The sequence below is a fragment of the Silurus meridionalis genome, chromosome 8, assembly GCF_014805685.1.
Source record: "Silurus meridionalis isolate SWU-2019-XX chromosome 8, ASM1480568v1, whole genome shotgun sequence".
NCBI classification, from domain to species: Eukaryota; Metazoa; Chordata; class Actinopteri; order Siluriformes; family Siluridae; genus Silurus; species Silurus meridionalis.
In genome coordinates, this window is record NC_060891.1 from 4,532,219 (window position 1) to 4,559,634 (window position 27,416).

Consider the following 27,416-nt stretch of genomic DNA (forward strand, 5'->3'; position numbering starts at 1 on the left):
AGATAGAGAGAGAGAGAGAGAGAGAGAGAGAGAGAGAGAGAGAGAGAGAGAGAGAGAGAGAGACTCTGCTCTCTACTAACATATGCTCATACATTTACTATTCCTGCATTCCTGCTAGGCCCACTTATTACGACTCTGTTCCTGTGCATGACAAAACCATGAAAGATCATAAGAATTTAGAGCTGCCATCAATAATGTAATGTTATTATATATATAATATATATTGTGTAATTGTGTATATTATTAGACTAATAATAATATTATTAATAATAATATTAATAATAATTGTGCATTTGTAATGGACCAGCTATTAAAGTCTGTATTAAAGGCATTGTGATCTACATCCATTATATATAATTATCTATGAATTTATTATATATCATTTGTCTATTATTTTATCATATTGAATCCTTGTTCTTCCTCTTCTTCAGACATTAAAGTGTAGAAATTGGAACTAATTCACAAAATCTGGGAATTCTGGGAATCCTCCTGCCTGTATGCGATATGCTTAATAATAATAATAATAATAATAATAATAATAATAATAATAATAATAATAATAATAATAATAGAATTAATTTAATACGATATCATTTTCGTCGTAATAGTTATGTAATGTTTTAGGAGAATGTGGTGTCTCGTGCGCCGCAATGGAGAATGAAAATAAAAATAAGTAAAATCGGTTACAGAAGGTTTCTTGGATTTGTTGTTGTTGTTTTTGTTTGTTTACATTTTAATTAGTTAAATATAAAGTTGATAAGATTGTACATGTGATAAAGCATACTCGGGTTCAAATTGCGGGAAAAAAATGCGAAAAAATTGTAAATAGTTTAAATCTTTTTTGTGTGAATTGAATTATCTTATTCATTAAAAAAGGGTGCAAAAGGTTGATTCTGCAAACAGGTAACAAAAATAAGTCGATTTTAAAAATACGTATAAAACGATTTTTTTTTTTCAATGCGTATTTTTTATTTACTTTGCATATTTTTGGATTTTTTTTAAAAAAAAGGTATTTGCGGTATGTGAACTATTTCGGCTGTAAGAAAATGCTGAAATGCGTTCAGGGTGAAAAACACTGGGCTTCAACTCAGCGGTCACTAATGACCTCAATGAAGCGTCGAAATTAAACAAACAAAAACAAAAAAGTCGGAGTTTTTAAGAAATCCGACATTAACCTAAAGGGAATGGGTTATTAATATGTTGTCATAACGTTTAAATAGAAACCTTCAGTATCATTTTACTATATTGACCCAAAATTGTTTTTTTCCATTTATTTATTTACTTGTATTAAAAATAACAGCATGGAAACGAAATAATATTTCGGCTGTTTCAGGACCATGGACTGATTTGGAAAGTTTCCAAATGTGATCAAAGCCGCATGCGTAAAAACAGAGCATTTTCAGTGAACAAGTGTTTAAAAAGGAGAAAAAACCCCTGCATTTAGAAAAAGGGAAAAAAAAAGTAATATACTACATCAATTACCGCCGTGTTTTCTTTTGTGCCTTTGGATGATTGGCTGGAGAAGTTCTGCGTTTTTGTAATTCCTCTAAAATCCAATGCCCGGCTCTTATTGGTGGCTGAACTCGTTGCATCACGACGATCATGACGCGAGGCGTCTTCCTGCTTCCTTTATTCGCGTCTTCAAGTGCATCTTGGTGGATGCGAGCGCGACAAAAGCCTGCGGTCCCGCTGGTGGTCGCCGAGACGGACAATTTCCAGGTAGAGAAGAGGAGCGGCGCACAAGAGCTCACTCGCTCAAACACACACTCTCTCTCTCTCTCTCTCTCTCTCTCTCTCTCTCTCTCTCTCGAAACTACACCGTTCTTCCAGGCTTGGGAAGCAGTCCTATCAATCTTCAGTTTCACTCCTCCAAAGAAGCTCGGACCTTTCAGATCTTCGTGGCGTCGTGTAAGTTCCCTCTCTTTATCTCTTTGTCGATCTCTTTCTTTTTTTATCAATAGCGGATGATTTCTAACTCAAATCTAACCAGTCGCTTTATTGTTACTGCAAATTAGAGCAATGAAAAGAAACACATGGCGTTTGAAAGTCCATTCCATCTATTTTGCCTTACAAAAATTATATATATATATTAATTTAAATATATATATATATATATATATATATATATATATATATATATATATATATATATTAATTTTGCGCAAATTTGTCCATGTGCGCTTTTTTTCTGTGCGTACGCGAAGTGCGCGTTTCGCACGTTTTCATGCGCTCTCTTGCTGCTTCGCTTTACTTTAAACGGACAGGTTGCATGTGTGCCAACAAACATACAAACAAGCAAAAAAAAACACAAGAAAACGACCTTTGTTGTATTTATGCTGCTGTCGGCTGGTGCGTCATTACGCACGTCGTAAAAGTAGCGCGAGGAACTGAGTGCCGAGAAGCTTTGCGGGTCTCAGGTGTTCATTTGTTTTGTTCCCAGCACAGAAAGTGTTTGCTCAGAGATGATGTGTTGAAGGTGGAAACGATTTAAGCTGACCATGTAAAAACTGTGCACATGTGCTTCCTGTTTGGAGATTTACGACACTTTTGGACACTTTTTTTATATTCTGTTCATAAATGAAAGGTGATTTGTTGGATATCTTTCACCTATCACCACCCCTCCATCCCCCCCACATCCTCCACACATCCTCACCACCACAAATACAAAAAATAGGAAAGAACTTTTCAAAATAACAATGTATGAATTCTATATTTGCCTGGGGAAGTGTATATATATATATATATATATATATATATATATATATATATATATATATATATATACACACACACACACACACACAACTTATAAACAGGTTCAGTTTTCTGGACTCGGTGCAATTTTAGTTTCTTTTAATACAGGATCGTAACAGGGTTTACATTGTTCTTATAAGTTTCAAAGGACTGATTAAATAATATTAGGGTAAAATAGGGTTGGTTAAATAATATTATGACAGCAATATTAATACATAGGAGATATATATATATATATATATATATATATGTGTGTGTATATGTATGTATATGTATGTATGTAATCATTTAATGACTATATTATCATTAAACTGGAAATTAGAATGAAGAACACTGAATTTTTACTGAATTTTTAAAAAATCAATTTAATAGTTATATGCCGTGTTTGATGCCATTTGTAAAATCCAATGCAAAATATTACTTTTTTCTTTTGATATGCTTAAAGAAATTTTTATTTTTAACCTGAAAAGTAAATAGAGGTGAGTTAATGTGCTTTAGAGACCATTTTAACTTCCAATGTGATTATAATATGATACAACCAATTGATTTGAGTTGTTTCTATAAGAATGCTCGAGTTTACAATGTCTTTATAGTTACAAACTTGCCTTCCTGTTCAAAACGCATAATATACGTAATGCTAAAAAACTAATTGTGATAATAGGGATTATTCATGTATAGCAGATTTTCAATAATGTCATCTTATACACGAAAAAACCCTTTACCCTAATAATATTTGATCTTTCTTTTCTTTCCCCCCCTCACTTGTCTCTCAGAGTTCTCAAGCTGTGTCCAGCTGGCAGGCTTTTCAAATGGCGTAACAACATTTCCAGTGATGCCGGACCATGACAACGCGTCCCTTTTAATTAGACAAACTAAGAGAAGAAGAGTTGACATTGGAGTGAAAAGGACTGCAGGTACTGTGTCTGTAGATTTAGCGCATATAAAAGCAAGCAATTTTAGTGCCATGAATCCCCACGGAGCTGAGCAGGATGTCAACCGTTCAGTGGTGCAGCACACAGACAGCGAGAAGTCCAACGTGCTTCACAAGTTGCTGAAGCGTGCCAGCTCTTATGAAGACACCTTGGTGTCCTTTCCTGGAGCGACCATCATCTCGCAGCTGCTGAAAAACAATTTGACCAAAAACGGGGCAAACGAACCAGACTTTCAGAGCAATGGCCTCTCCAGGTCGGGGTCCGAGATCCACCAGGAGGACGCCTGCAGCACATCGTCCCGGGGCAGTCCTCAGGAGTGTCTGTCCCCTTTCAGCAGGCCTTCCATGGCACAATTCGACATCGATCGGTTGACGGATGAGCATCTGAGAGCTAAGCGTGCCAGAGTGGAGAATATAATCCGCGGGATGAGCCACTCTCCGAATGTCACACACCGTTTAGGTGAGGCCGAACGTGACGGGGCGCCCCAACCCCTAAGCCCTCGAGAGAGTTACAGGGAAAACAAACGCAAGCAGAAACTTCCCCAGCAGCAACAGAGTTTCCAGCAACTCATTTCGGCTCGCAAAGAGCAAAAGCACGAGGAGCGTCGGCATCTCAAGCTTCAGCTCGAGGACATGCAGAAACAGCTCCGTCAGCTCCAAGAGAAGTTCTATCAGATCTATGATAGCACTGACTCCGAGAATGACGAAGACGGAAACCTCTCGGAGGACAGCCTGCATTCCGATGGACTGGACAATCATATCTCTGACTCGGTTACAAACCGCTCCGAAAATGAGATGTCTGACCTGGATCCGGGACATTTCTTGGACCAGGCCCAGGCCATTATTTGTGAGCAGACCATAATGACCGATGGGGAGAAACCTAAACGGGATGGCTCTCGAAGCAAAGGTCACAAGGCAATGTCCATGCACGCAGAAGGGAAACAACTAGCCGAAACACTGAAACAGGAACTAAACACTGCAATGACCCAAGTGGTCGACACAGTGGTAAAGGTCTTTGTAAAAACTCCATATCCACTTCCTCAGGGCTTCCCGACCATCCAGACACCCCCTGACCGATTTGTGGTGAATCGCGAGAATCCGAACTTTCATGCCACGAACCAGCGTTTACAGTGTTTCAGTGACGTCATCATTCCTAATCCACTCAACTCGTTTAGCAATATGCGAGTCCCCAGCTCAAATGACCAAACCGAAGCCCTGCCGCTAGTGGTTAAAAAGAACTCCACAGACCAGCCTGGATCTCTACCCACACCCTCAAACCACCACCCCGGTCTTCACTCATCACCATTATCGTCTACCATGGCGTTTAGTCCTCCATCCTTCCGACATCCTTTTCCCCTTCATATTATGGGTTATCCTTTTCAAAGCCCCCTAGGTGCCCCGAGTGGGCCTTATCCAAGCAAAGACAGGTCTTCTCCTGAGTCTATGGACCTGTCTAGAGAAACCACTAGCCTACGGACCAAGATGTCATCCAGTCACCTCAGCCTCCATCGTCCAATCTCACCAATGCACCCAGGAAACCCTGAAGGCCTTTCGATATCTCTCATCAAATCAGAATGTGGGGACCTCCAAGACTTGTCTGATATCTCTCCATATTCAGGAAGTACAATATCCTTTCTCAATAATTGATGTCTACATAAATGTCTTTTGGGTTGTTTTTTAAATAGATTCTAAAAGGTTATTACGATTAAATATATATTTATATAAAGATAAAACCGACGAATTGGTCTAGAAGAATTTCAAGGTATATTCAAATCCTGTGTCCCTTCACGGGGGCTTTCAAGTGTTCACTTCCAAGGGCGCAAGTGCTAAAAAGCTTCACCCTGACAAACATACCTCCTGTCTTCTCTCTCTATTCTCAAATTATCATAGAGAGACTCACAATACCCCCCCTCTTCATCACAGGCCATGCGAAGACTTTGTACATCAATGCTCAAAGCAAATCAGATTTCAAAGCCAGGAAGTAAAAAGGCCAAGTGGGAGCCTTTTGCCAAAAAGATCTTAGTGTCTCGTGTTTTTGAAAAATGACAAAAATCGTATCAGTCAGTGAATGGGCATTTGTTTTTTTTTGTTTTTTGTTTTTCTTCTTTGTTTCACGGAAATAATTTGTAAACCCTTATTTTCACTGCGCTTTCCTCCCCTTAATTCTCATCTAGTGCTTCAGAGAATATCTGCAAATTGTTGTATTCTTTCTGATCATGAAGAGCTTGCTATAGTCGAAAGCACTTGCAGCACTAATAGCTGTTGCCTGGCAGCAGGTCCTTTCTTTTCATCTTTCTCTTTTTTTTCCAGATGAGAACAGGTGTTTGCAGGTAGCTGTTTATCTTTTATCCTCCCCTTTTTTTTTTTTTTTTTTTAAAGCTGCTAGATATCTAACAAGCTTTGGCTATAAGAATCAACAGATGACAGAATACTCTATATTTTTAAATTATCGATTCATTTATATTTTTATACTCTCTTATATTTTTATACTCTTTGCCCAATTTTACATATTTATGCATATTTGTCCTTATATCTGATGCTTTTTTTAAAATCCCGGACAGAACTATTTTCTTTGTCACGCACGTCTCTCTTTTGCATCTCAAGAATAACAGCCTTGTTCGTTTTCCTTTGCAAGATTTGCATATAGAGAACAGCTCGGACATGGTGCGCTTGTAAGTAACATGGAGTGTTGAAGTCAGTTTGCATGTCTAAGTACTCGACTGGCCTGAATTCAGCCGTTGCGTGAACGACGAATGCTAGCTCGTTTAGTCGTTTAAGTCTCGTATAGCGGATATATAGGATATACAAGGGGAAGGGAAAAAAAATAAATAAATGACCATACCTGTATTCATTATTATAATAGGAGACATCATTATCAGCATCAGAGGTGTGATCTGGGTCCGACCTAATTCTTTTTAAAAAGGGGTTTGCTTGCTTATTTATTTACTTATTTTATTTATTTATCTTTGCTACCTTGAGCAGACGAGCCGTTCGCCTTGACAAACAGATGTCTGCCATTAATTTATGGATTTGATCGTCCCCATGTTTTCTCCCCTTACACCTGGCAGTGGGATCGGATTTCAGAAGTCATAGTCTCGGTTTCACGAAAATGCCATGAATCCAAATCCACATTCAGACAAGACTCACGACCCGTGAGCTCGGCTGTTTTTGTAGCATCTCATTTGTCTATACGCTGCGGCCACCCTTCAACACTCCCCCACACACATACAAACACACACTACTTCATATTCATGTTTGCATTATTTCCTGGCTGACCTTGGTTGCGGTGTGGCTTGTGTTACCCCGAGTGGGGTAATGTTTACCTGCTGTTTTGTCACTGCGCATATTTGCGTATCCTAGAAACAGCTGTAAGGACAAGAGGTTTCCTTGTAGGGATGGGAAACAGGCTTTTAAGTCTCTCTGTTTTCAGATTATAATCCTTTCTTTTCTCAGATTATGTAGGTGAAAGACATGGAAATGAAGCTCGGTGGCACTTGACCGAGCCAGGTGATTACACTGGCGTCTGGTAAACCCTGGCGATTAATTAAGCTTCTTTGTATGATGTTTACAGATGGATGTTATATGAAAGGAACAAGGAATAATTAAGATTAAGCCAATAAGGGGATGTTTTCTAGCACTTTTTACTCCTAATATGAGCCGTTTTGTATTCTCTCTCTCCCTTTTTTTTTTTTAAATGCTTTGAGAAAAGTCTTCACTTGAGGGGCCCTGGTTCTCAATATGCCCTCAGAGTGCTTTCTCTCTCTCTCCTTCTTTCAGTCTTTCATCCTGTTTCCCAGCCGTTTGTCGTTCTGGTCTTTGTTGTCTACATTATGACAGATGGCAGAAGAGTGAAGATTGTGCTCTTTTAGTCTTTCCTATAAGCCCAATGGAGGAAACATCTCCTCCTCTTTTCCTTGTACAAGGAGTATATCGGTCAACATGGATCGCACGGCAGGACTGAGAAGAACTCCCATGACCAAAGTCGATTTAAGTTTTTATAACTACAAAGATCTTCATGGTCTTATAAGTGGCTGTAATGCATTCTCTGCGATTTGTGGTATTTCACACATGTATTATAAAACGGACTGAAGGGGAAATGATGACAATATAATTTGACTTAAATTAGTGGATGCACTTCACATTCTGAGGAGGAGGAGGAGGAGGAGGAGGCAGGCCTACTGGCTGATCAAACCTCTTAATTGACCTTGCATGGGTCCATTGATTTAGCCCCACATGCATCTTCATTTTGATAAATTATAAAGCCATTAATCTGTCAACGAAATGGCACGGCTAGACTATATCACAGATGTGGCTAAAGCTGGAAGAGCTGGCGACACATGGGCCGGGCCAAGAGCCCGTAGGGGGGCGAAGATTTGTTTGGTTGTTAGGAATGAAATATAATTGGTAGATAACTCTGTTTAGCAATGACTCCTCTGGGGAGTCCTCACAATGCCCATTTGTTTGTCAACCAAATCAATCTGGATTCAGGAGGGCAAAGAAACCTTCAAATTATTAGTTTTTTTATTGATTGACCATTAAATGTTAGTACTATTTATAATTTTTAAATCTTTTTCTTTCGTGTGATCTAATCAAGTACCCAAAATCCATTCCTTTCTACATAGTTTTTTGTATGTCAATATATAGTATATTTCTGTAATACATAAATGCACTTTCCTTGACCACCGATTCTGCAAATCCAAGAAGGCTTATCTCCGAACCACTTGAAGAAGGCCAAAGCTGATGTTCTTCTACACACGCTATCCCAGCTCCAACATGCTGAAAATGTTCTTCTCCGATGTGAAGGTGAGTGTCTATTTCGCCACATTATCATGCACATGTCGATGAGACCTGGACAGATGGTCGACTCTCTTTTTCCACCAACTCTAATAACTGGCTTTGATCTCCTGCAGTATGTAAATATTACAGAAGGCTATATTATAAGACCGAAGGGCCGTGTTTCATTCACTTGCTTTCAGCTATGTAATAGCTCTAATCTTTTAATGGGTCCCAGTGCACTTCTTTTTAACCCCATTGATAAACTGATAATGAAGAACGAAATGGTTCTGAAAAAAGGAAGTGGAATGGAATCCTTTGTTGTCAAATGATATGATAATTAAAAAGAAAAAATGATATCAGATAAGATACGATAAACCTTTATTCGTCCCACACTGGGGAAATTTCCATAATACAGCAGCAAAAAATCTGCAAATAGGAAACAGAGACAAAAAATCTATATAAATACAACAATTATAGTAGTTACACTATCAAACAAACAAACACATTGCACTAGGTTATTTAAATTGTTGTTATTGCACAGATGCACAGTTGTTATTGCCCAAAAGTTTATTATTTTTATTGCACAGTTTAAAAATCAGTATAAATAAAATATTAATTTGAGTTTATTATTTACAAAAATTATATATAACTAAAATATTATACTATTAAAATTATATATATTACCAGTTTGCTTCTATACTTTGTATTTGGCATCATCCATTAAATTGCATTTGATCCATTAAGGTGTGCATTTATTTTTTTTTTCTATATTTAATGCAGTTAAATGTACTATATAAATTCTAAATCAAAATGCTGTAAATATAATAAAAACATTTTATTGAATGTGTTTCCCTATAAAAAGTAATTTGTGCCTCCACTCTTATAGAGGTTTTTGCATTAAAACTCGGGTGGTTGGGATGTTTTTAAGGACTTTTAAGGTTAGACATTATTAATGAATGAATGGCGCCATGTTCACGTGTTTAATATTACGTTCGATTGTCCTCAAATAACATTCCATATTGTTAGAACATTCCATGTGGGTGAATCTTTTTTTAGAAGGACGTAGCTTTTAAAGACAATTTAATTACATTGTCTTCTTTTCCAGGTCATGCCTTTCTTAATAAATTGCATGTTAAATGATTCTGAAACAACACTGTGGTGCTGGGAACAATTAGTTTCGAGTGCAAAATTAATAATGAGGAACAACCGGGGTGGCGTGTGTTTTATGGAGCTAAAAGTATGTATGCTAGGTAATTGTGCATAAATTAGTGACTCATTACGTGGAATAAAGTCACAAGAGCTGCAGGACTAATTAATTAAAAAAAAAACTGATAACTGATGAACGTGTGATGGCATGCTGACAGAAATAAATGACTGGGAAAAGTCCTGTAGCTTCATTTTACAACTTCCACATGAATCATAGTTAAAGATCAAAATATATTTTACAATGACCACTGCAAAAGCACAATACCTACGCAATGACCACTGTAAGAACACAATATCTATACAATGACCACTACAAGAGCATAGTATCTACACAATGACCACTACAAGAGCACAATATCTACACAATGACCACTACAAGAGCACAATATCTATAAAATGACCACTACAAGAGCACAATATCTATACAATGACCTCTATTAGAGCACAATATCTACACAATGACCATGACAAGAGCACAATACCTACACAATGACCACTGTAAGAACACAATATCTATAAAATGACCACTACAAGAGCACAATATCTATACAATGACCACTACAAGAGCACAATATCTACACAATGATCACTACGAGAGCCAGATATCTACACAATGACCACTAATAGAGCACAATATTTACACAATGACCACTGTAAGAGCACAAAATCTACACAATAATCACTACAAAAGCTCGATATCTACACAATGACCACTGCAAAAGCACATTATTTACACAATGACCACTGTAAGAGCAAAATATCTACACAATGACCACCACAAGAGCACATTTACATTTAGTATTAACACTAATGTAGTTCTCTTTTTTAGGTATTGCTTTTTCAAAATTAGGCAACCAGTCACATTTGTAATAGCAAGTTTGGTTTGGTAAAAAAAACAAAAAACAAAAAAAAAACATGAATCAGGTTGAGAAACTATGGGTTATGTAATGGAGCATGAACACATTATTTCAGAATGGAGAAGCACCAAAATGTTAAACATGGAATACTTTTCTCTATACAGACTCATGTCTGATAACAATAACAGTTTCTGTGCGAATTTGAGACATAAATATGAATATCAATATTATCAATAATTTGTCAAAAAGGTCAAAAGATTTGTGAATATATATATATAAAATGCATTATTGCAAATTTATTTCAACTGCAATACATTCATTAACAAGCGATAAATGCAGTGTGCATTGTTGTTCGACCGTTTTTCTTAAAAATATAAATAAATAAATATAAAAGAAGAACGTTTTAAACCTTCAATGCAACACAAATTCATTCATGAATTAAAATTAATTTTTAATCACTAAAGTTTTTTACTGATGTGCCAGTCTTAAATCAAGCACCAAAATCCGCTATGATGCACACATGCGGCAATTAAAACCGTCCGTGTGGAAACACGTTCCGTTTGGTGTCCTGCTGATTTACATCATTTAAAACACCATAATTACTTTAAAACATTTACAAGAATATTTAGTCTTTATGCTCTTTGTTGGGTTTGGTTTCACCAATAATAAACATACATTTGCATAAAGCATCAATATTTGTCCATGCCCATGTTGATTAGAGCATTAAAAACTTATAAGTATTAATTTAAGGTACATTTTGAACAGATAAAAAGGTGCGATTAAATTGTGATTATTCGAGTTAACTTTGATCATATTAATCGTGATTATAAATATATATATAAAAAATACTGTTTAATTCTTCCCAAAGGTATTCAATGGGGTCGAGGTCAGAGCTCTGTGTGGGGCCGATGTAGTGACCTGGTGGCCACAAAAAAAATAAAAAAAATCCGTTTTCATTTCTGTCTTTTTTGAGTTGGTGTAAAGGTAGTTGGTGCCTTAATAGCATGATTTATATAATAGCCTGACATGTCGGTTCTATTGGAAATATTTGAAGGGGTAGAGACTGTTTGAGCAAAGACTGTAGAAGACATCAGGATTTCTTCGATCAGAAAGATAAAAATAGTCTGTCTAGTATAAATAGAGCATATAGGAAGAAAACTTGACAGAACTGCAAGCATACCAGTGAAAACCTTTGTATCAAGACAAACCTATATTATATTGAATTATATCTGTCAGCATATATTCATTTTCCTTTTTTTAATTTCATATCGGAAATATCTATAGCTTAATGTAATTCTTTTTAGTTAGTTAGTTATCTTTAAATCCCTGCTTACATTCCTCATTTTCGTCCCGTGTCTGTTTGTTCAAGGCCGACGACATGAATTGAGGGCTGAATGTGCCGAGTTTCAAATTCCGGCGCATTCAAATTTGGCTGCGCTGCATTTTACATCTTGAATGCCTTTTTTTCTGTATTTCTCTTTATGTAATCCCCTCTCGAAACATCACTCTAACTCCTCTGTGAGACCATTGTATCTGACAAAGAAAAGAGAGAAAAAAGTACTTTTGTTTAATCATTTGTATTGTAATACAAGGGTGTGTGTATGTGTAAGGTGGAAAAATGGGAACCCTGAGTTCAGCAGGTCAGAATCCGAATGGGTTTTATTGCTAGTATAAACGTGACCACACACAGGGAATTTGTGTAGAAAAAGAACAACTTTTATACACTGTTAGGATGCAGAAATTAGATCGAAGTAGTGCACTGAAATAGTGCCAATGTAGTTAATGCAATTAATGATAATTCGAAAAGCATTAAGGTCTTATATATTGCACGTGTCCACCATTACCATTTACATTAGAGATGGTAAGATTCCCTGATTTGGCATAAAAGGTAACAATGCATCGATTTTAAAACATGTGCATCGGATACAAGTTGGCATTAGATGAATTTATATATAATTATTAGTAGATGTGCTATACTTTTATTATTTAGGAAGTGATCATAATTTGTGACCAATACTTCCTATGTAGATTGATTGCTTCTCGCTAAACTGTTTCTCGAGCACGTTCTCGTATCGCAACACTACGGAGACCGAGGCGTGTCCTGAGAGTCGCATAGAATATAGATTAACATGGCAGAGGTAGCGCTGCATCTTGCTGGTAACAGAACAGGAAAAGAACGCCTGTTTTTTTTTTATTTAAGCGATTTGCATGACAAAGTCCTGTTTGTGAAAGGGCCATGCATTAGAAGGCATTTAAACTAAACTGATGATTTGCTGTTTGTCTGAAATGAAGAAAAAAAGCGAACTATCTGTACCATATAGCGTCATATGTTTTCCATTGCATCGTATCAAGAACAAATGGTTGTACAATTTGTATTTTGAAATGAAAAATGTTCAATATCATAGCAATGTAAAATAGTAGATTTTCTTCCTGCTTGGAGTCCACATTTGGGGTATATAAAGCATGTAAATGAGTAACAGGACGGAGTAGACTTTTCGAGGCAGAGGTATCTCGGAGTTCTACTCGTTAATTAATAGTCCGAGAAGAGTGCGCAAGTGAACATTTACGGAGAGAGGTTTAACGATTATCGAATATATAATATGTTTAGCTCTCTTAGGTTTTCTGGATATTTCATCGAAAATGCTTAGCTGTATTTATAGTCTGAAGCAGAGATGGGATGTAATGAAGTGCAAATACTTTGTTACTGTACTTAAGCGGATTCTTCTGGTGTCAGTCTTTTACTTTACTATTTATTTTACAGATAACTTTTTACTTTTCACTCATTACATTTTTTACATAAATATCTTTAATTTCTACTTCTTACATTTTCACACCAGACTCGTTACTGTAGTTTTAATCTATTTGGTGATAATGATATTATCTTTGCATTGGGCACCTTTTTAAGCCCATGAACCTATTTCCTGTCATTACGCGGATTTTCAATCACTGGTGTATCATTTCCTGGCTATCGCAGGAAATGGCTATCACAAGCTAACAGTGAGCAGGGCAGAAGGCAGCAAGAAGTATGGGGCTAACGTGGTTGAGACAGAGGGAGTCAGTGATGTAAACATGACTGAGAAAAGAGAAATTCTTGATCACCTGATCATCATCATCTTTTCTTTGCTTGTGTTCTATACGGTGGCTGTTTAGCCTGGATACATTCATTACATAACAAAATATGAAATTCTTTTGTATTAATATATTACATATTTTTAATTAAGTGCATGTCAGAGCTCATACATGTTTACTTCAACTTTGAGTGAAAAGTGTAGTCAGTACTTCAACTGTTACCAGAGTCTTTTAAAACATGACTATCTGTACTTCTACTTGAGTGAAGGATGTGTGTACTTTTGCCATCTCTGGTCTGAAGTACTAGTTGTTTGGAAAAACTCAGGAGTAGCCGTTCACACAGCAATCGCCTCATTTCACAATGGCTCGGTTTGAATTCAATCCATTTCTATTTCAGTGGTGTATTTCAGTAGTCAAATCTGTTTAGTCGATTACTGCCATGATCTTGTCTGTTGAAGTAAATCCAATTTTTACAAACATATATACGACAACAAGCTTCAACATTTATAAATAACATCAAGCTCACATTATAAAGCCAAATGTTTCTGGACACCCAAACATCACACCAATTTAAGTTTATTGACCATCGCGTTCCAGGTTTTTACATTATACCAGGAGGACTTTCCACTAGATTTTAGTGTAAACTAATGCACAGTTGTAGACTGTGCACAAATATAATTTAATCCACTTAAAGTGTTTGTATTTGTGCTGGGAATTCTGCCTCTAAACACCCTGAGCATTCTACCAATGAGGGTAGAATCATCCTCTGGGACACGGGTTAAATCTCAATTGAATTAATGCGTACTATAAGTATTAATACTTAAGTATTATGACCAAATGCACTATATGGCAAAAAGTATTGGGACACATACATATGTGGTTTTTCCTCCTAAACTTTTACCACAAAGTTGGAGGCACACAATTGTATTGGATGCTGTTGGATATGGTAGCATTATATTTTCCCTTTATCTGAACTAGGAGACCTGAATCTGTTTTAGCATGACAATGCCCCTGTGTACAGAGTGTGATCTCTTGCTCTAGAGCTCTGACCTCATCCCTGTTGAACACCTTGGGTATGAATTGAAACTCTGTCTGCACCCCAGGGTTCCTCATCTCACTCTACATCAGTCCCTGATTTTACTAATACACTTGAGCACAGATCTCAGCACAACTACAATCCAAAATGTACTGGAACATCTTTCCAGATGTTTAGAGGTTATTATAACAGCAAATGGGGACTAAATGTGCATAATTCGCATTTAAATGGACAAACTTTTGTCCGTATACTCTAGTCCTGCAATAAATTGAAAAACTCTTCTCTCACTGTTTTCTCTGCAAAGTTTAACCGCTGCATCACGTCCCAGCTGATCAAATGGTTCAGCAACTTCCGTGAATTCTACTACATCCAGATGGAGAAGTTTGCTCGGCAGGCCATAAACGATGGCGTGACGGGCACGGAGGAACTAACGGTCAGCCGAGACTGCGAGCTCTACCGTGCTCTCAACATGCACTACAACAAGGCCAATGACTTTGAGGTAAGCTCTGTCCATTACAGTGCAGGTGCACATGCGTTTTTAAGTCCAGATACGTGTAGTGGGACATCTGGCAGTATTTCAATATCTTGTAATGTTCTAAAAATAAAAACAGTAAAATATCGCAGATAAAATGACATAATTAAATGGTTAGAATGATATTTAAGGATCACAGATAAATTACTTAAAGATAAATACGTTATGATCTGTAGTTGATAATGCATTATGTTTGCAACCAGGGACTAATCCCCTGTCATCTATCCCCCCAAAATTCATTGTTTATCATGATCATTATGTAAAGGTATAATGTAATATTTTATTACTTTATTAGAGTGTTTTGTAGCCTACCATCTAATGATGTGACCTTAACTGTGAATATCCACAAAACCTAGTTGTTAAATTGGGACAGGCCTTGCGCACTTGCCTTGGACTTGTCCTAAGACAAGGTCAATTATGGTCCAAAGTGGCTTTCAGTATAAAACACAGCATTTCGGATACAATGTACCCCGTGTTGGGCTGCTCCACCCTGGTCAGTGTAGTGTATGTCATTTAGGACCACGAAAATAGCAACCAAACGAAAACAGATGTAGAATGATCGACTTATGCCTTTAGTCAAGTACATGAAAATAGGACATGTACTCAGAATACAGTTCAACTACTTTACTTGCTAAGCCTGAACCACATTAGTATTTTGTGGACTTTTATATGCAGAAGCATTTCAAAGCTGTGTTTTCCACATACATTACCTATAAGGATAATAATTAACCAACCATGTTCAAAACTTCTTCATTGATTTCTTTGCTTGATGCAGGCCAATGATTTGACCCCTTTCTCAAACAGTGTAACATCTTTTCCACGATCACAGGATGTGTCTCTGACATGGTTTTCCAAGAAATGAGAAGCCTATCACTGCATTAAACAGGGTTAAATAACTTGTTGGCAGCTAAACATATTAATCATTGCAGTAATTATCCAATCAATGGATAATTTACTGGTTTTAAATCCAAAATTGTTTGTTAATCTAGAAATGAAATTATTCCTTAGTATAACATATAGTACACCTTCAGCTCAGGCTATAAGAGTTTGGATATTTAGCTTAGCTGCCTGAGAGCACAATATCAATATTATGTGATTATAGTTAATTAGAAAGATTAAAGCAGTCGAGATGATAGATAGATAGATAGATAGATAGATAGATAGATAGATAGATAGATAGATAGATAGATAGATAGATAGATAGATTATACACACACATTATATTTATACATATAAACACCTGGGTGCGGAGAAAGAAAGAGAAAGAGAGATTGTATTCAGGCTGAGTTTGGCCTTGCTTTCACAACCAAATATTTAACTCTATTTAAGTCTGATAAGAACATACTGACCCTCATCCCACGCATCCCTCCCATTTCCCTCTGTGCAGGTCAAAGTCACATTCTGTTAGGAATATTCTTGCAAACAGGAACATATGCAGGGGGGGCACTACTTATTTGCATACATGGATGTAGAATTTGCATGGCTCGAGAAGAAAACGCATGCTCCCGTGAATAAGACTGTTGTTGCGAGAGGAGCCGAAGTGAGGGAGAAAATGATTTGCATAGTAAGAGCAGGCTGAGCAGGTGTGCAAGCAGGTCTGTATCATAGACCACTGATTTGCTTTCCTTTTTTTTTCTTTCACCCAGGGAAATTTTTTTTATCTTTAATGCAAATCGAATATAGAAAGATGGACTTGGCTGACATGCAGCATTGTGTTCATATCCTTGCAGCTTAGATCTTAGACACGCACATCATGCGTGGTGTAAAAAGAAATGTTACACAAGTCAACACTTGCAAAGTTCTGCTTTGCTAATTCTTCCTATATACTCGATGTTGTGTTCAGGTCTAAACTTTATTTAGTCTGTCAGTATTATAGTAATGTACTGTGGTTGGTTGCTGTTTTTTTTTTTTTTTTTTTCATTGCACCTGTTCCTTGTATCTTTCATGCACTTGTAATCATTTCTCACCCTTTCTATTCTCTTCCTTTGTTCCTACAATGTAATTATCAAAAAGAAATGAGGAGAAACAAGCTTTCAATACTGTGTGGGTCCCCTGTGTGCAACCAAAATAGCTCTGAGGTCTGGACTCCACAAGACCTCTGAAGGTGTGCTGTGGTATCTGGCACTAAGACGTTAGCAGTAGATCCTTTAAGTCCTGTAAGTTAGGTGGAGCCTTCAGGGTTCGAATTTGTTTGTCCAGTGCATTCCAGAGACGCTCGATTGGACCGAGATCTGGGAAATTTAAAGGCAGAGTCGACACCTTGAACTCTTGGTCATGTTCCTCAAACCGTTTCTCACATCTTAGAGGACTTAAAGGATCTGCTGCTAACATTTTGCTGCCAGATACCACAAGACACCTTCAGAGGTCTTGTGGAGCCCAAGCTTTGATGAGCCAGAGTGGTTTTGGAAATGTTATAAAGTCTCAAAGGAAGGTAAAGCTAATGAAAAAATAGTTAAGCAAGGAATTGTAATGTTAAAGGACCTTTTCTTTTATAATGCAGTACACTTTTCGGTCACAAAAAACCGAGGTATTACACCTGAATTTTGTTAGTCACTCAAACTTGCATAAATGCCCCAGATCTATCAGATTGTAAGCACTTTAAATTGAAGTTGTTTTCTTTAGTTTCCTGCAAAAATAAATTGATATTTGGAGCTATCTTGGATTCTTGACTAGATTATCCTGAACAGAGAGATCCCTAGATCCTGTTGAAAAAGATAAGCAGCCCCAGAGCATGATACTGCCACCACCATGCTTCATTGTAAGCATGGTGTTCTTTGGATGACAAGTTCTTTGTATGGTCAAAAGGTCCTTCTTGCTACCATATCACAACACATTATTTTTTCACATAAATTTACTTGAATGTTCAACCTTATTCATAGAATTTATACCCAAAATTTACTTATCTTTATCTTCGTTACCAAGCTCCTGTCTAATTTGGTGAAAGGCATAAACCATTTTTGATGGTTTAAATGTTTCCCGGAGTTTAATCAATGTGAAAAGGAATGGAAGAAGGTTGAAAACACTAGTACTCTCCCTAGGAGTTCTATATCCAGTCAAAGTCAGTAACCTGAGATAAAAAGGCCTTGAGATGTCAAACATGAACATACATAGATGTCCTTAACATAAAACTTGCTCCAGAGTGTACACGACCTCACCTTGAGTGAAGGGTCACTTTTCAGCAAACGACCAACGAACTATAGAACTAGATTTGGCCTCAAGACAATAATGTCCTTATATTTATACTCTGAAATTGCTCAGAATCCAAAATGATAAAGCGGGATAGTATCTAGCAGGAAAAATATAGAAGATTTTTTAATTCCACATTACCGAATTCCTGTACAATTCAGCTTTGTTACTCCAAAAGCTATTTTCAGGCCAGACAGCTGAGGTCTTTCACACTTGCTGTATCACATCATGAGCACTATTTAAAAGCTCCAGAGCAAGACCAGAGCAGTTTAAAGGGTGCCAGTAAAATAAGAAGACATTTTCATGACAGGTCTTGGGAAGGGCCAGTTTTTCCATCTAGAAAACAGTTAACAGCTTTTCTTTCAATGCCTGTTGAGTGTACACTTGTTTTTTTTTCCCACAAATTCCCTTCTCCTTTCTTAAACTGCTCGTTTCCCCTCCCCCCAAACACTCAGCTTATTATAATAAAAAAGAATGCAAATGCACACAAGTGTCACATTACAGTAGATAAATATTTCTCGGTAATTCCTTATTTTAAAACACCTGTACACTATTTCAGAGCACATAAATGTATGAGTCTTTGATCAGTCCTATCGTAAAACAACAAAATTATAAATTATTCCACATCAGCAACAACTCCCCCTCCTCCTCATGATCCTCTTTTGTTTCTCTCTTCATGCCACCAGCTTTTCTTGTCCTCTTGCCTGGTGTCACCTGTTGCATTGTCCTTAATTATTAATCATTCATTTTTGTAAAAGATGAAAAGTTATTTCTATATGAATATATATATATATATATATATATATATATATATATATATATATATATATATATATATATATATATATATATATATTCTGGAACAGGCATGAAAGGACAAGCAAAAAGAGCTACGGGTGTATCTGCCACATGGGTTACGGTCATGTTTATGGACTAGGGATGTGCATTTCTGAGTGAGGCCAATGCGGGTTGGCTCTCGATGCATAGCCAATGATACGTTAAAGATACATATGAAGCAGCTACCTGTGTGATGCAATATGAATCACCCAAGCACGATGCAGTGCGATCTGATTTCGATTTGGTTCAACACAATGCCATTCAATGCAATACAATGCAATGGAAAAAATATGATGCTGTGCAAGTCAATATGGTACAGATAGTTTGCTTTTATTTCGTTGGTTCAGACAGACAGCAAATCATCTATTTACTTTCTGACAAACAGGCCCTTAAAGTGCAAAAAGAAAAAAGATATACCAGGCGTTCTTTTTCTGTTTTGTCTCCAGGAAGACGCAGCTCTACCTCTGCCATGTTAATCGTCTAAGAGCAATACTGCATTTGACATAAAACCAGACTAATTTGTTTATATTTAATGTGCTGGAAGAAGGAAAAATTAGCAAGCGTAAGGATCTGAATGACTTTGGGCCAAATTGTAATGTCTAGATAACTTGGTAATAGTATGTCCAGAACAGTATGTCTTGGGGTGTGCTCCCTGTATGCAGCTGTTAAAACCTACCTTCTGCTCAAGAACTTGCTGGATGTGATAGAAGGAATCAGAAAACATAGCGTGTTGTTTAGCAAAACTGCATAGTCTCAGTGGAGTCAGAAAGCCCCAAATCCTAAACACCCAAAGCTCCTAAAAAGGGTGTACGAGCATCAGAACTGGACCATGGACCAATGAAAGTAGGTTCTCTATGAGAAGAAAGCAATCAGTTATGGTAGTGTGATGGTCAGCACCATGTTCTTCTTAGAAACCCTTGGGTCCTGAAATTCATGTGGATGTTACTTTAATGTTACATACCTAAACAACTTGTATCCCTTCATTGTAAGAGTGTTACCTAATGGCAGTGTCAGCAGGATGAAGCTCCCTGCAACTGCAAAAATATTGTTCAGGAACGCTTTGAGGAACATGACAGAGTTCAAGGTGTTGACTCTGCCTCCAAATTCCCCAGATCTTAATTTGATTGAGCATCTCTGGAATGTGCTAGACAAACACGTCTGATCCATGGAGGCCCGCTTCGCAATTTACATTACTCAAAAGATCTACTGCTAACTTCTTGGTGCCAGATACCACAACACACCTTTCAAGGTCTTATGGAGTCCAGGTCGGGACAGGTCAGCTGATTTTTTAACACAATAAGGACCTAAACAATATTAGCCAGGTTGTTTTAATTGTTTGGTTTAAGAAGAGTCATCCTAATAAGATCATGTGTTACATTGCAGGTCATTTACCACAATTATGTCGGATCAATTTAAATATTGTCATGTAGCTCAGTTATTTCATATTTTACTGTGAAGGAAGATTATTGAAATGAAATTTGTTGTGTGATTTATAATGAAAACATATTTATAATTTGCTGCATTTGGGGTTTTGCAGACCCTATTTATGTCTGTTCCGACATAAATCTGACTAATGCTCACACTAAGTCCTTACTTTACTTCAGTTCCGAGTTTAGCATCTCTTTCTGCAGATAAAAAAAAGATTCAAATTCATACTGTTTCTTTCCTTTTTCCTGTTTCCTGGTTCAGTGTTATCATAACTCGATACCTGCTGCCTTCATTCCCATTGCCGGTTCCTATTTTTCTCTCTTAGGGGTCAAGATTTGTGGAAGCTGCGTAGTTCCAATATTTTTTATATTTTTGTCGTGTTTCGTAAAAATGCACCGTGGTGATACGCAATTGTTTGCTGAGGTCTTGGCTTTTATTTGCCCATGGTCTCAGGTTAAAAAAGGCACTGGATCTTAATACAGCCAAAGGTGGACTCTATTTAAATGTAGCATTAGCTTAGGTGTATGTTACACCTGGTCAGATTATGCTGAAATATAATGGCTTCACTCCAGACAAGATTATCTTTCAGTATAAAGCTGAAAGATATATTTCTTTATAACAGTTTAGGTCAACCCGAACACTCTCCGATGTGTGTGTAAAAACAATCCAGTCAGTATACGACTGAAAGAGAAAGCAGGGTCATCTTCTTTAATAATTAACCCCAGGCAGTCAACCATTGGGGGAAAAACATTGAATAAATCCAGGGAACCTGGGGACATGAGAGAGAAAGAAGAAAGGTAAAAAAAAAAAGACGGTAATGCAAATACTAGTCAAGGAGACCTCCTAATCTATAACCTTTACTGGTTCAGTGTACCTGATCTGGTCCTTATCTGGACCTCAGAATAAAACACACCATCTACTTACTCCTCTCTTTCCCTTGATCATGCAGACATTGGTTCGTCTGACAGTTATTGGGAGTTAAGTCACTCATCAATCAATATTTACCAAGTAAACAAAGGGACCTGGGAAGGCAGCGTTTGTTCAGAGAGGCCAAGCACACTTGGAAGGTGAATAAATACATGGTTGAAGTGCTGGGGCTGTACTCCTCCCCCAGCTTCTCATCTTGCATTTCTCAGCGGAGAGGTGACAGAATACGCTGCTTTTCATACACTGGCCTCTGTGTACTCTGATCAGGGCAGCTGCAAAGCCCAGATCTGTGCACCGAGTAAAAAGTGATTGGGACAGAAGACGGTGACTGTAGTTTCTGATGTAAACAACCACATTTCAAGCTAACAGCATGAAAAACACGCAGATTGAACAGTGGGTCAGGCAGCATGACTTATACACGGGGTACAATGTGGCCCTGTTAAAGACAATTAGCTCCGATTCCCCGAGACCTTCGCGGCGACCTGCTTAACCTGCACCTGACGTACTTTTTTTCCGCTTTTTCAAATTTCATGAGTGAGTATGAAATACGGACGTGAAATTGCCTGGCGCACAATTTAACAGTACAGCCCAGAGGTCACATGGGCCTTTTTTCCACACAATAGCCATAACAAAAGCACAACAGCTGATCTGTGAGAGGCGAGGAGGTGACAAAACAGTTAAAGAATGCTGCTGGCTAGAGGCTAGCGATCAGCAGATGCAGACAAAGGGTTTTGTGACAAGAATAACACTCTCTCCCTCCCCTTTCTCATACTGTCTTTCTTTCTTTCTTTTCTTTTTTTTCTTTTTCCCTTCTTCCAAGCCAGGCAGTCAAGAAAGGAAAACAATACTCTTTTTCGCCTTGGCATTGACTTCTGCTTCATAGGCAGCATTCGACTGCCATTTTATATATACTGTACATACACTTTACATTTTCTATACGCACTCACTCACGTGATACTTAAGTGAATTTCTTTCTTTCACGTATATTTCAGCTTGTTTGGACGGCAAAGTGCAGGGTCAGATGTGACACAGTTGACCTTCTGATGCAATGTTTTAATGTTTTAAGCAGTAGGCAAGGGGTCAAAACTTAAAACTTTAGACAAATTTAATACCTTGTAATAAAATCCAAATAAAAGCATCACTTTCTTAATTTTCAAAACCTTTCACTTATAGTTTTTGAGATGTCTAAGTCGTATATTATTTTATATCTGATGCTATGGTCATTTCCACATGACAATATGTATATAATTTTGTAAATTTTTTAACTCTGCCATTTATAATTTAAACTTTAATGAGAAATAATTAAGGAGCAAATGGTTCAATCTGAACAATACAGGGGGAGTGATACAGGAGGTAGTGTTAATACCTCATAGCTTCAAAATCCAGGTTAAAGTCCTAGTCCTAGACCAAGTTTTAGATTGAAGTGTTGTGTATTTTTGGGGGATTTTTTTGTGACTGTTTGCAACAAATTGTTGTACAAATTGGGTTGGTTAAAATGAATAGGTATACCATATATAGGGACATAGTCGGTATAGGTGTGTGTGTGTGTGTGTGTGTGTGTGTGTGTGTGTGTGTTTGTGTGTGTGGTAAACAAGTAAACAGACACAGAGTTTGTTATAAAAAAAGAAAGGACACCTATTTGTTCTGAAAAGAGACACAGCTGAATAAAACGTGAGTCTAAAATATGTTCAGTGTGAATTTTCATGGAGAAATGGAGCAAAAGGAATAGTGAGCGTGCAACAAAATCTAATTTACTGGGACACCGGACTTTTCCAGCCGTATATGGTTTTACCCCAAACTGTTACCACAAAGTTGGAGACACACAATTGTATGCATTAAATTTGTCCTTCACTTTAACTAGAAGACCCAAACCTGTTCTATCATGACAATTATCACACTAGTGTATAAAAGCCAGCTCAATGAAGATATCATAATCTAGTGGAACATCTTCCCAGAAAAATGGAGGTTATTGTTATATACTCTATGACTGAGACATTTGCCATAGATAGATATCTCACTTGTATAGTCCAAAAATATGTTCTTTGTGTAGTTATCATGACACATTTACACACGAATACTGATTTAAATTTGATTAAATTTCTCTCTCTAAATTCCTCTCATTCGGATTTGAGTATTGAACTGGGTTTGCTAATAAATCTGTTTGTAGGAGTATTCACACAGAGAAATGCAGTATTCATAAAAAACTTTTTTTTCCTAAAAATGTAAAGACCCTAATTTTAGAATGACGGTCATATCATCGTTGTGCTCCTGTGTGTGTGTGTGTGTGTGTGTGTGTGTGTGTGTGTGTGTGTGTGTGTGTGTGAGAGTGTGTGTGTGTGTGTGTGTGTGTGTGTGTGTATGTGTGTACATTTAGATAGTACACCTGTTTGGAGCAACTTTGTGTCTTATTATTTGCATTTTAAGTCTGTATTCTTGCTGTAGCTGGTTGATTTGCATTTACAACATTTCACATTGGTCTGAGAATTCTGTTGAAAAGATTTTGAAGTGTAGTCGTTCTATTTTCATGTAATTATTGCACTTAAGTCACCGGGTAAGCAGACGCCTCAGCATAAGATTCAGCCTCGTTTATGAAGGGAAGCATGTTTAAAGACCGGTGTGATCCCCCCACTCCACTCCATCCATCCCAGCCCTACCCACCCCACAGCCGGATGAAAGCTGAGGATGGAGCTGTTCTCTGCCCCATCCCCATTTTATGTGACATTCATTTATCAGCCAAGAGTGTTTGGCAAGCCTTTTGCCTACAAGAGCTGTCCCAGTGACCACTAACCTTGGTATGTCCTGACACTCATGATGAGTGTCTGCAGAACACAGTAGGCAAGCTGGCTGCTATGTCAAGTCTTTATTGTGTACTGCCAAGCATGGGGACAGTCAGTATAATCAAACAAAGGACCCTGAAGACTGTATACCTCATCAATAGGAAGGAGATAAACCTCTCTCTATCTCTCTCTCTCTCTCTCTCTCTCTCTCTCTCTCTCTCTCTATCTCACATTTAATCCCCAAATACTCATGCCATTGACATTTCTTTTGTACAGAACTGTGCAAATGTAAGCTAGAGTATAAATACATGCATAAAAAGAGTAATGCAATTAGAACCACTGAAACAAACAAGTGACCGAGTTGGATCTTGAGCACTTTTTTTCACAATGTTAGATTACCTATGTACAGCCATGCTTCAGTTTAGCTCTGCGTAATCAGAAGTCAGGCAGTGATAGTGGTAAAACTAATCCCTTAATTCGGGGTCTTCTAAACCTCATGACTGTATTTAAATCATTTTATGCAAAACGAGGGTCAGAATGGTTAGGGGTCGCGTGCATGAAATGCTCTATTCCTATATCTGGTCCGGGCGCAGGGTGGGACAAACTGCTTGATTTTATTTCTACAGCACAGAATCAGAATACAGCGTCATCACTATTTACAGATAAATGTGTATAAAAGAGGTTTTTTTTTTTTTTTTTGTCCTTTTTTTTGTCAGAGACTCTACACATATTTATAGAGTTGCCAGAATTCTGATTATATGGAAGAGAATTTCCTGCAAATTCTCAACAAAAATGAAATCATTTCACAGTCCTTGAAAAATCAGGGATAAATATTGCATATTGTAACAATGCTCTACACTTGAAACTGTTCTGTTGTTTTGGATGTTATATTATACTAAGTATTTATGGCTATAGCAAATTATGGATACAAAATGTTTTTTTTTAATCTGGACTGTTAGTTATGGTGAATAGTAGGAAGTCCCCAAGTAGCATCTGGAAATATGTAATAAACTCTGTAGTGAAAGTTTTACTGTGACTTTCTAAAATGTATATCGTTTTTTGATTAACCAGCTGTGGAACAGACAGACCCTGACCAGAATTAAAGCCGAGAACCATTTTTTTTTTTACATTCATTTCAAATGATTGCCATTTAAAGAAGCAAAGAAAAGAAAATAAGTGCTTAAAGCAAATGTAAAGAGATTTTATGCGAGCTATGTGTGATTCCTTGAGATCGGACTGGATAGTTAACTAGATATTTTATATAATGGCTATATGAACAGAATAATGTGGCTACTGAGGAGAATACATAAATGAATCAATCAATGAATCAAAAAATGACAAAGGCAAAGTTGAGTACTATTTCCTATGTGGAGAAGATATTAGCTTCAACACAGACCACCTGAAGCAGCACGTCTTCGTTGTGTAGTAAAGGCACACCAGAGTGGGACTAGGACTTCAGCCAGTTCATAGGCTATGGTTATAACCTGTCACCCACTGCTCTAGGCTCTCACTAGACAGACGAGCACCTTGTGTCTTTGCACCAAGACAAATGAATAACTGAAAAGATGAATAAATAGCTGGCGTGTGGTTCAAATCGTACCATAAACCACATGCGGCAAGCATTAAGGAAGGTTCTGCAGATTGACTTTAATGGAACACCATGAGAGCAATTGTCTTTATTATCACATGAATTGAAAAAAAGTGTTTGAGAAAGCAATGTTAAAGCAATCCAGAAAGTTTGGTTCTACAAATAACGTAACAATCTGTGGTGAAATGAACTCCACACGTGTTCTGTTATATACTGGCTGGCGACTTTACGCCAGCAGATTGTATACAGATTACAATCCTTCTTATGTGCTGAACTACGATCGAGCCTTTTGCCTTATTGGAATATTATTCAACGTTGTGTTGCTTCATTTTGGTTACTGGGACACAGGATTTAAGCGTAATCTATTTATTAATGCCGTTGTCTCCTTGCCTCTGTTTGTATCAGCAGGTTCCGGAGCGATTTCTGGAAGTGGCGCAGATCACGTTACGGGAGTTTTTCAATGCTATTGTGGCAGGCAAAGATGTTGATCCTTCCTGGAAGAAGGCCATATACAAGGTCATCTGCAAGCTGGACAGTGATATCCCAGAGATATTTAAATCTCCAAACTGTCTGCAGGAGCTTCTGCATGAGTAATTACTGGTATTGCCTTGTCCTCAACAACATCAACACCACCACCCGTCCCCTTCCCAAATTCTGTATGAAAAAGTAAAGTAGCATTTAATTTTTTTTTTATTATTATTATAATTATTACAGCTACTTTGATGGCTGTTTGTGCTTCTTTGTCAAAAAAAAAACAAACAAACAAAAAGTCTAATAGTTTTGACTCCATTAATCTTAGTCAGCTCTTTGCTAAATTTACCACACGATGGTAATGGATTAGATGGCACCCAAGAAATCCCTCTGTTTTTTTTTTGGGCCGATTTTGTTTTCAAGGATTGTTTTTATGCCAGGATGTTTGCAAATGTGTGATTAAGAACATTTTTAGCTGTATAAATGTGATTTATTATTTATGAATAATATAATTAATACTATTAATGTTATTAATGCTTGCAAAAACTCTTGTGGTATTCTCGTTTCTCATGGCATTGCTGAATAAATTATTCTTTGAATAAAAACAAAAACGTGTCTAATATGTGTACGTGTTGGTGCTAAACATAAAGGTCTACTCACAAAACTAAGCAACACAACCTGGATAGTAGCAGATCCTTTATATCCTCTAAGTTATGAGGTGGAGCCTCAATTGATTGGACTTGTTTGTCCTACAGATTCTCAATTGAGGAACTCGGAGGCCAAGCCTACAACTTTGTCATTTTTTAGTTCCTGAACAGTATTGTGCAGTGTGTAAGTGCAGAGAGATTTCTCTTTCTGAAAGAGGACACTGCTACGATTAGGGAACACTGCTACCATGAAGGGAGGTAACTGCAGGGGGTGTGCAGCAATGAATAAGTAGGTGCTATGTAACATTAAAGTAACTGGAGGTCAGGAGCTGAGATTTCCCAGAACATCATCACCCAGAACGTCACACAGTCCTAAACGTTCAACAGAATACCA

The 27,416-nt window shown here is 37.4% G+C and overlaps 1 protein-coding gene and 1 long non-coding RNA gene across 2 annotated transcripts in view; one reads left to right on the forward strand and one right to left on the reverse strand.

Annotated features, from left to right (window-relative positions):
- The window catches only part of LOC124390016, a 56,694-nt gene extending 55,080 nt beyond the window's left edge, over positions 1-1,614 (reverse strand). The window contains exon 1 of the long non-coding RNA XR_006926680.1: positions 1,483-1,614. This is a non-coding gene — a long non-coding RNA (uncharacterized LOC124390016). The remainder of the gene's footprint in view (positions 1-1,482) is intronic.
- prox1a (prospero homeobox 1a) lies at positions 1,509-26,980 on the forward strand. Its single transcript, XM_046855689.1, is given in 6 exon segments — positions 1,509-1,908; positions 3,528-5,308; positions 8,377-8,418; positions 8,420-8,488; positions 14,934-15,128; positions 26,313-26,980. Coding segments are annotated over 5 exon segments (2,214 nt in total). The 5' UTR covers positions 1,509-1,908; positions 3,528-3,586; the 3' UTR covers positions 26,499-26,980.
- Positions 26,981-27,416: the final 436 nt, after the last annotated feature.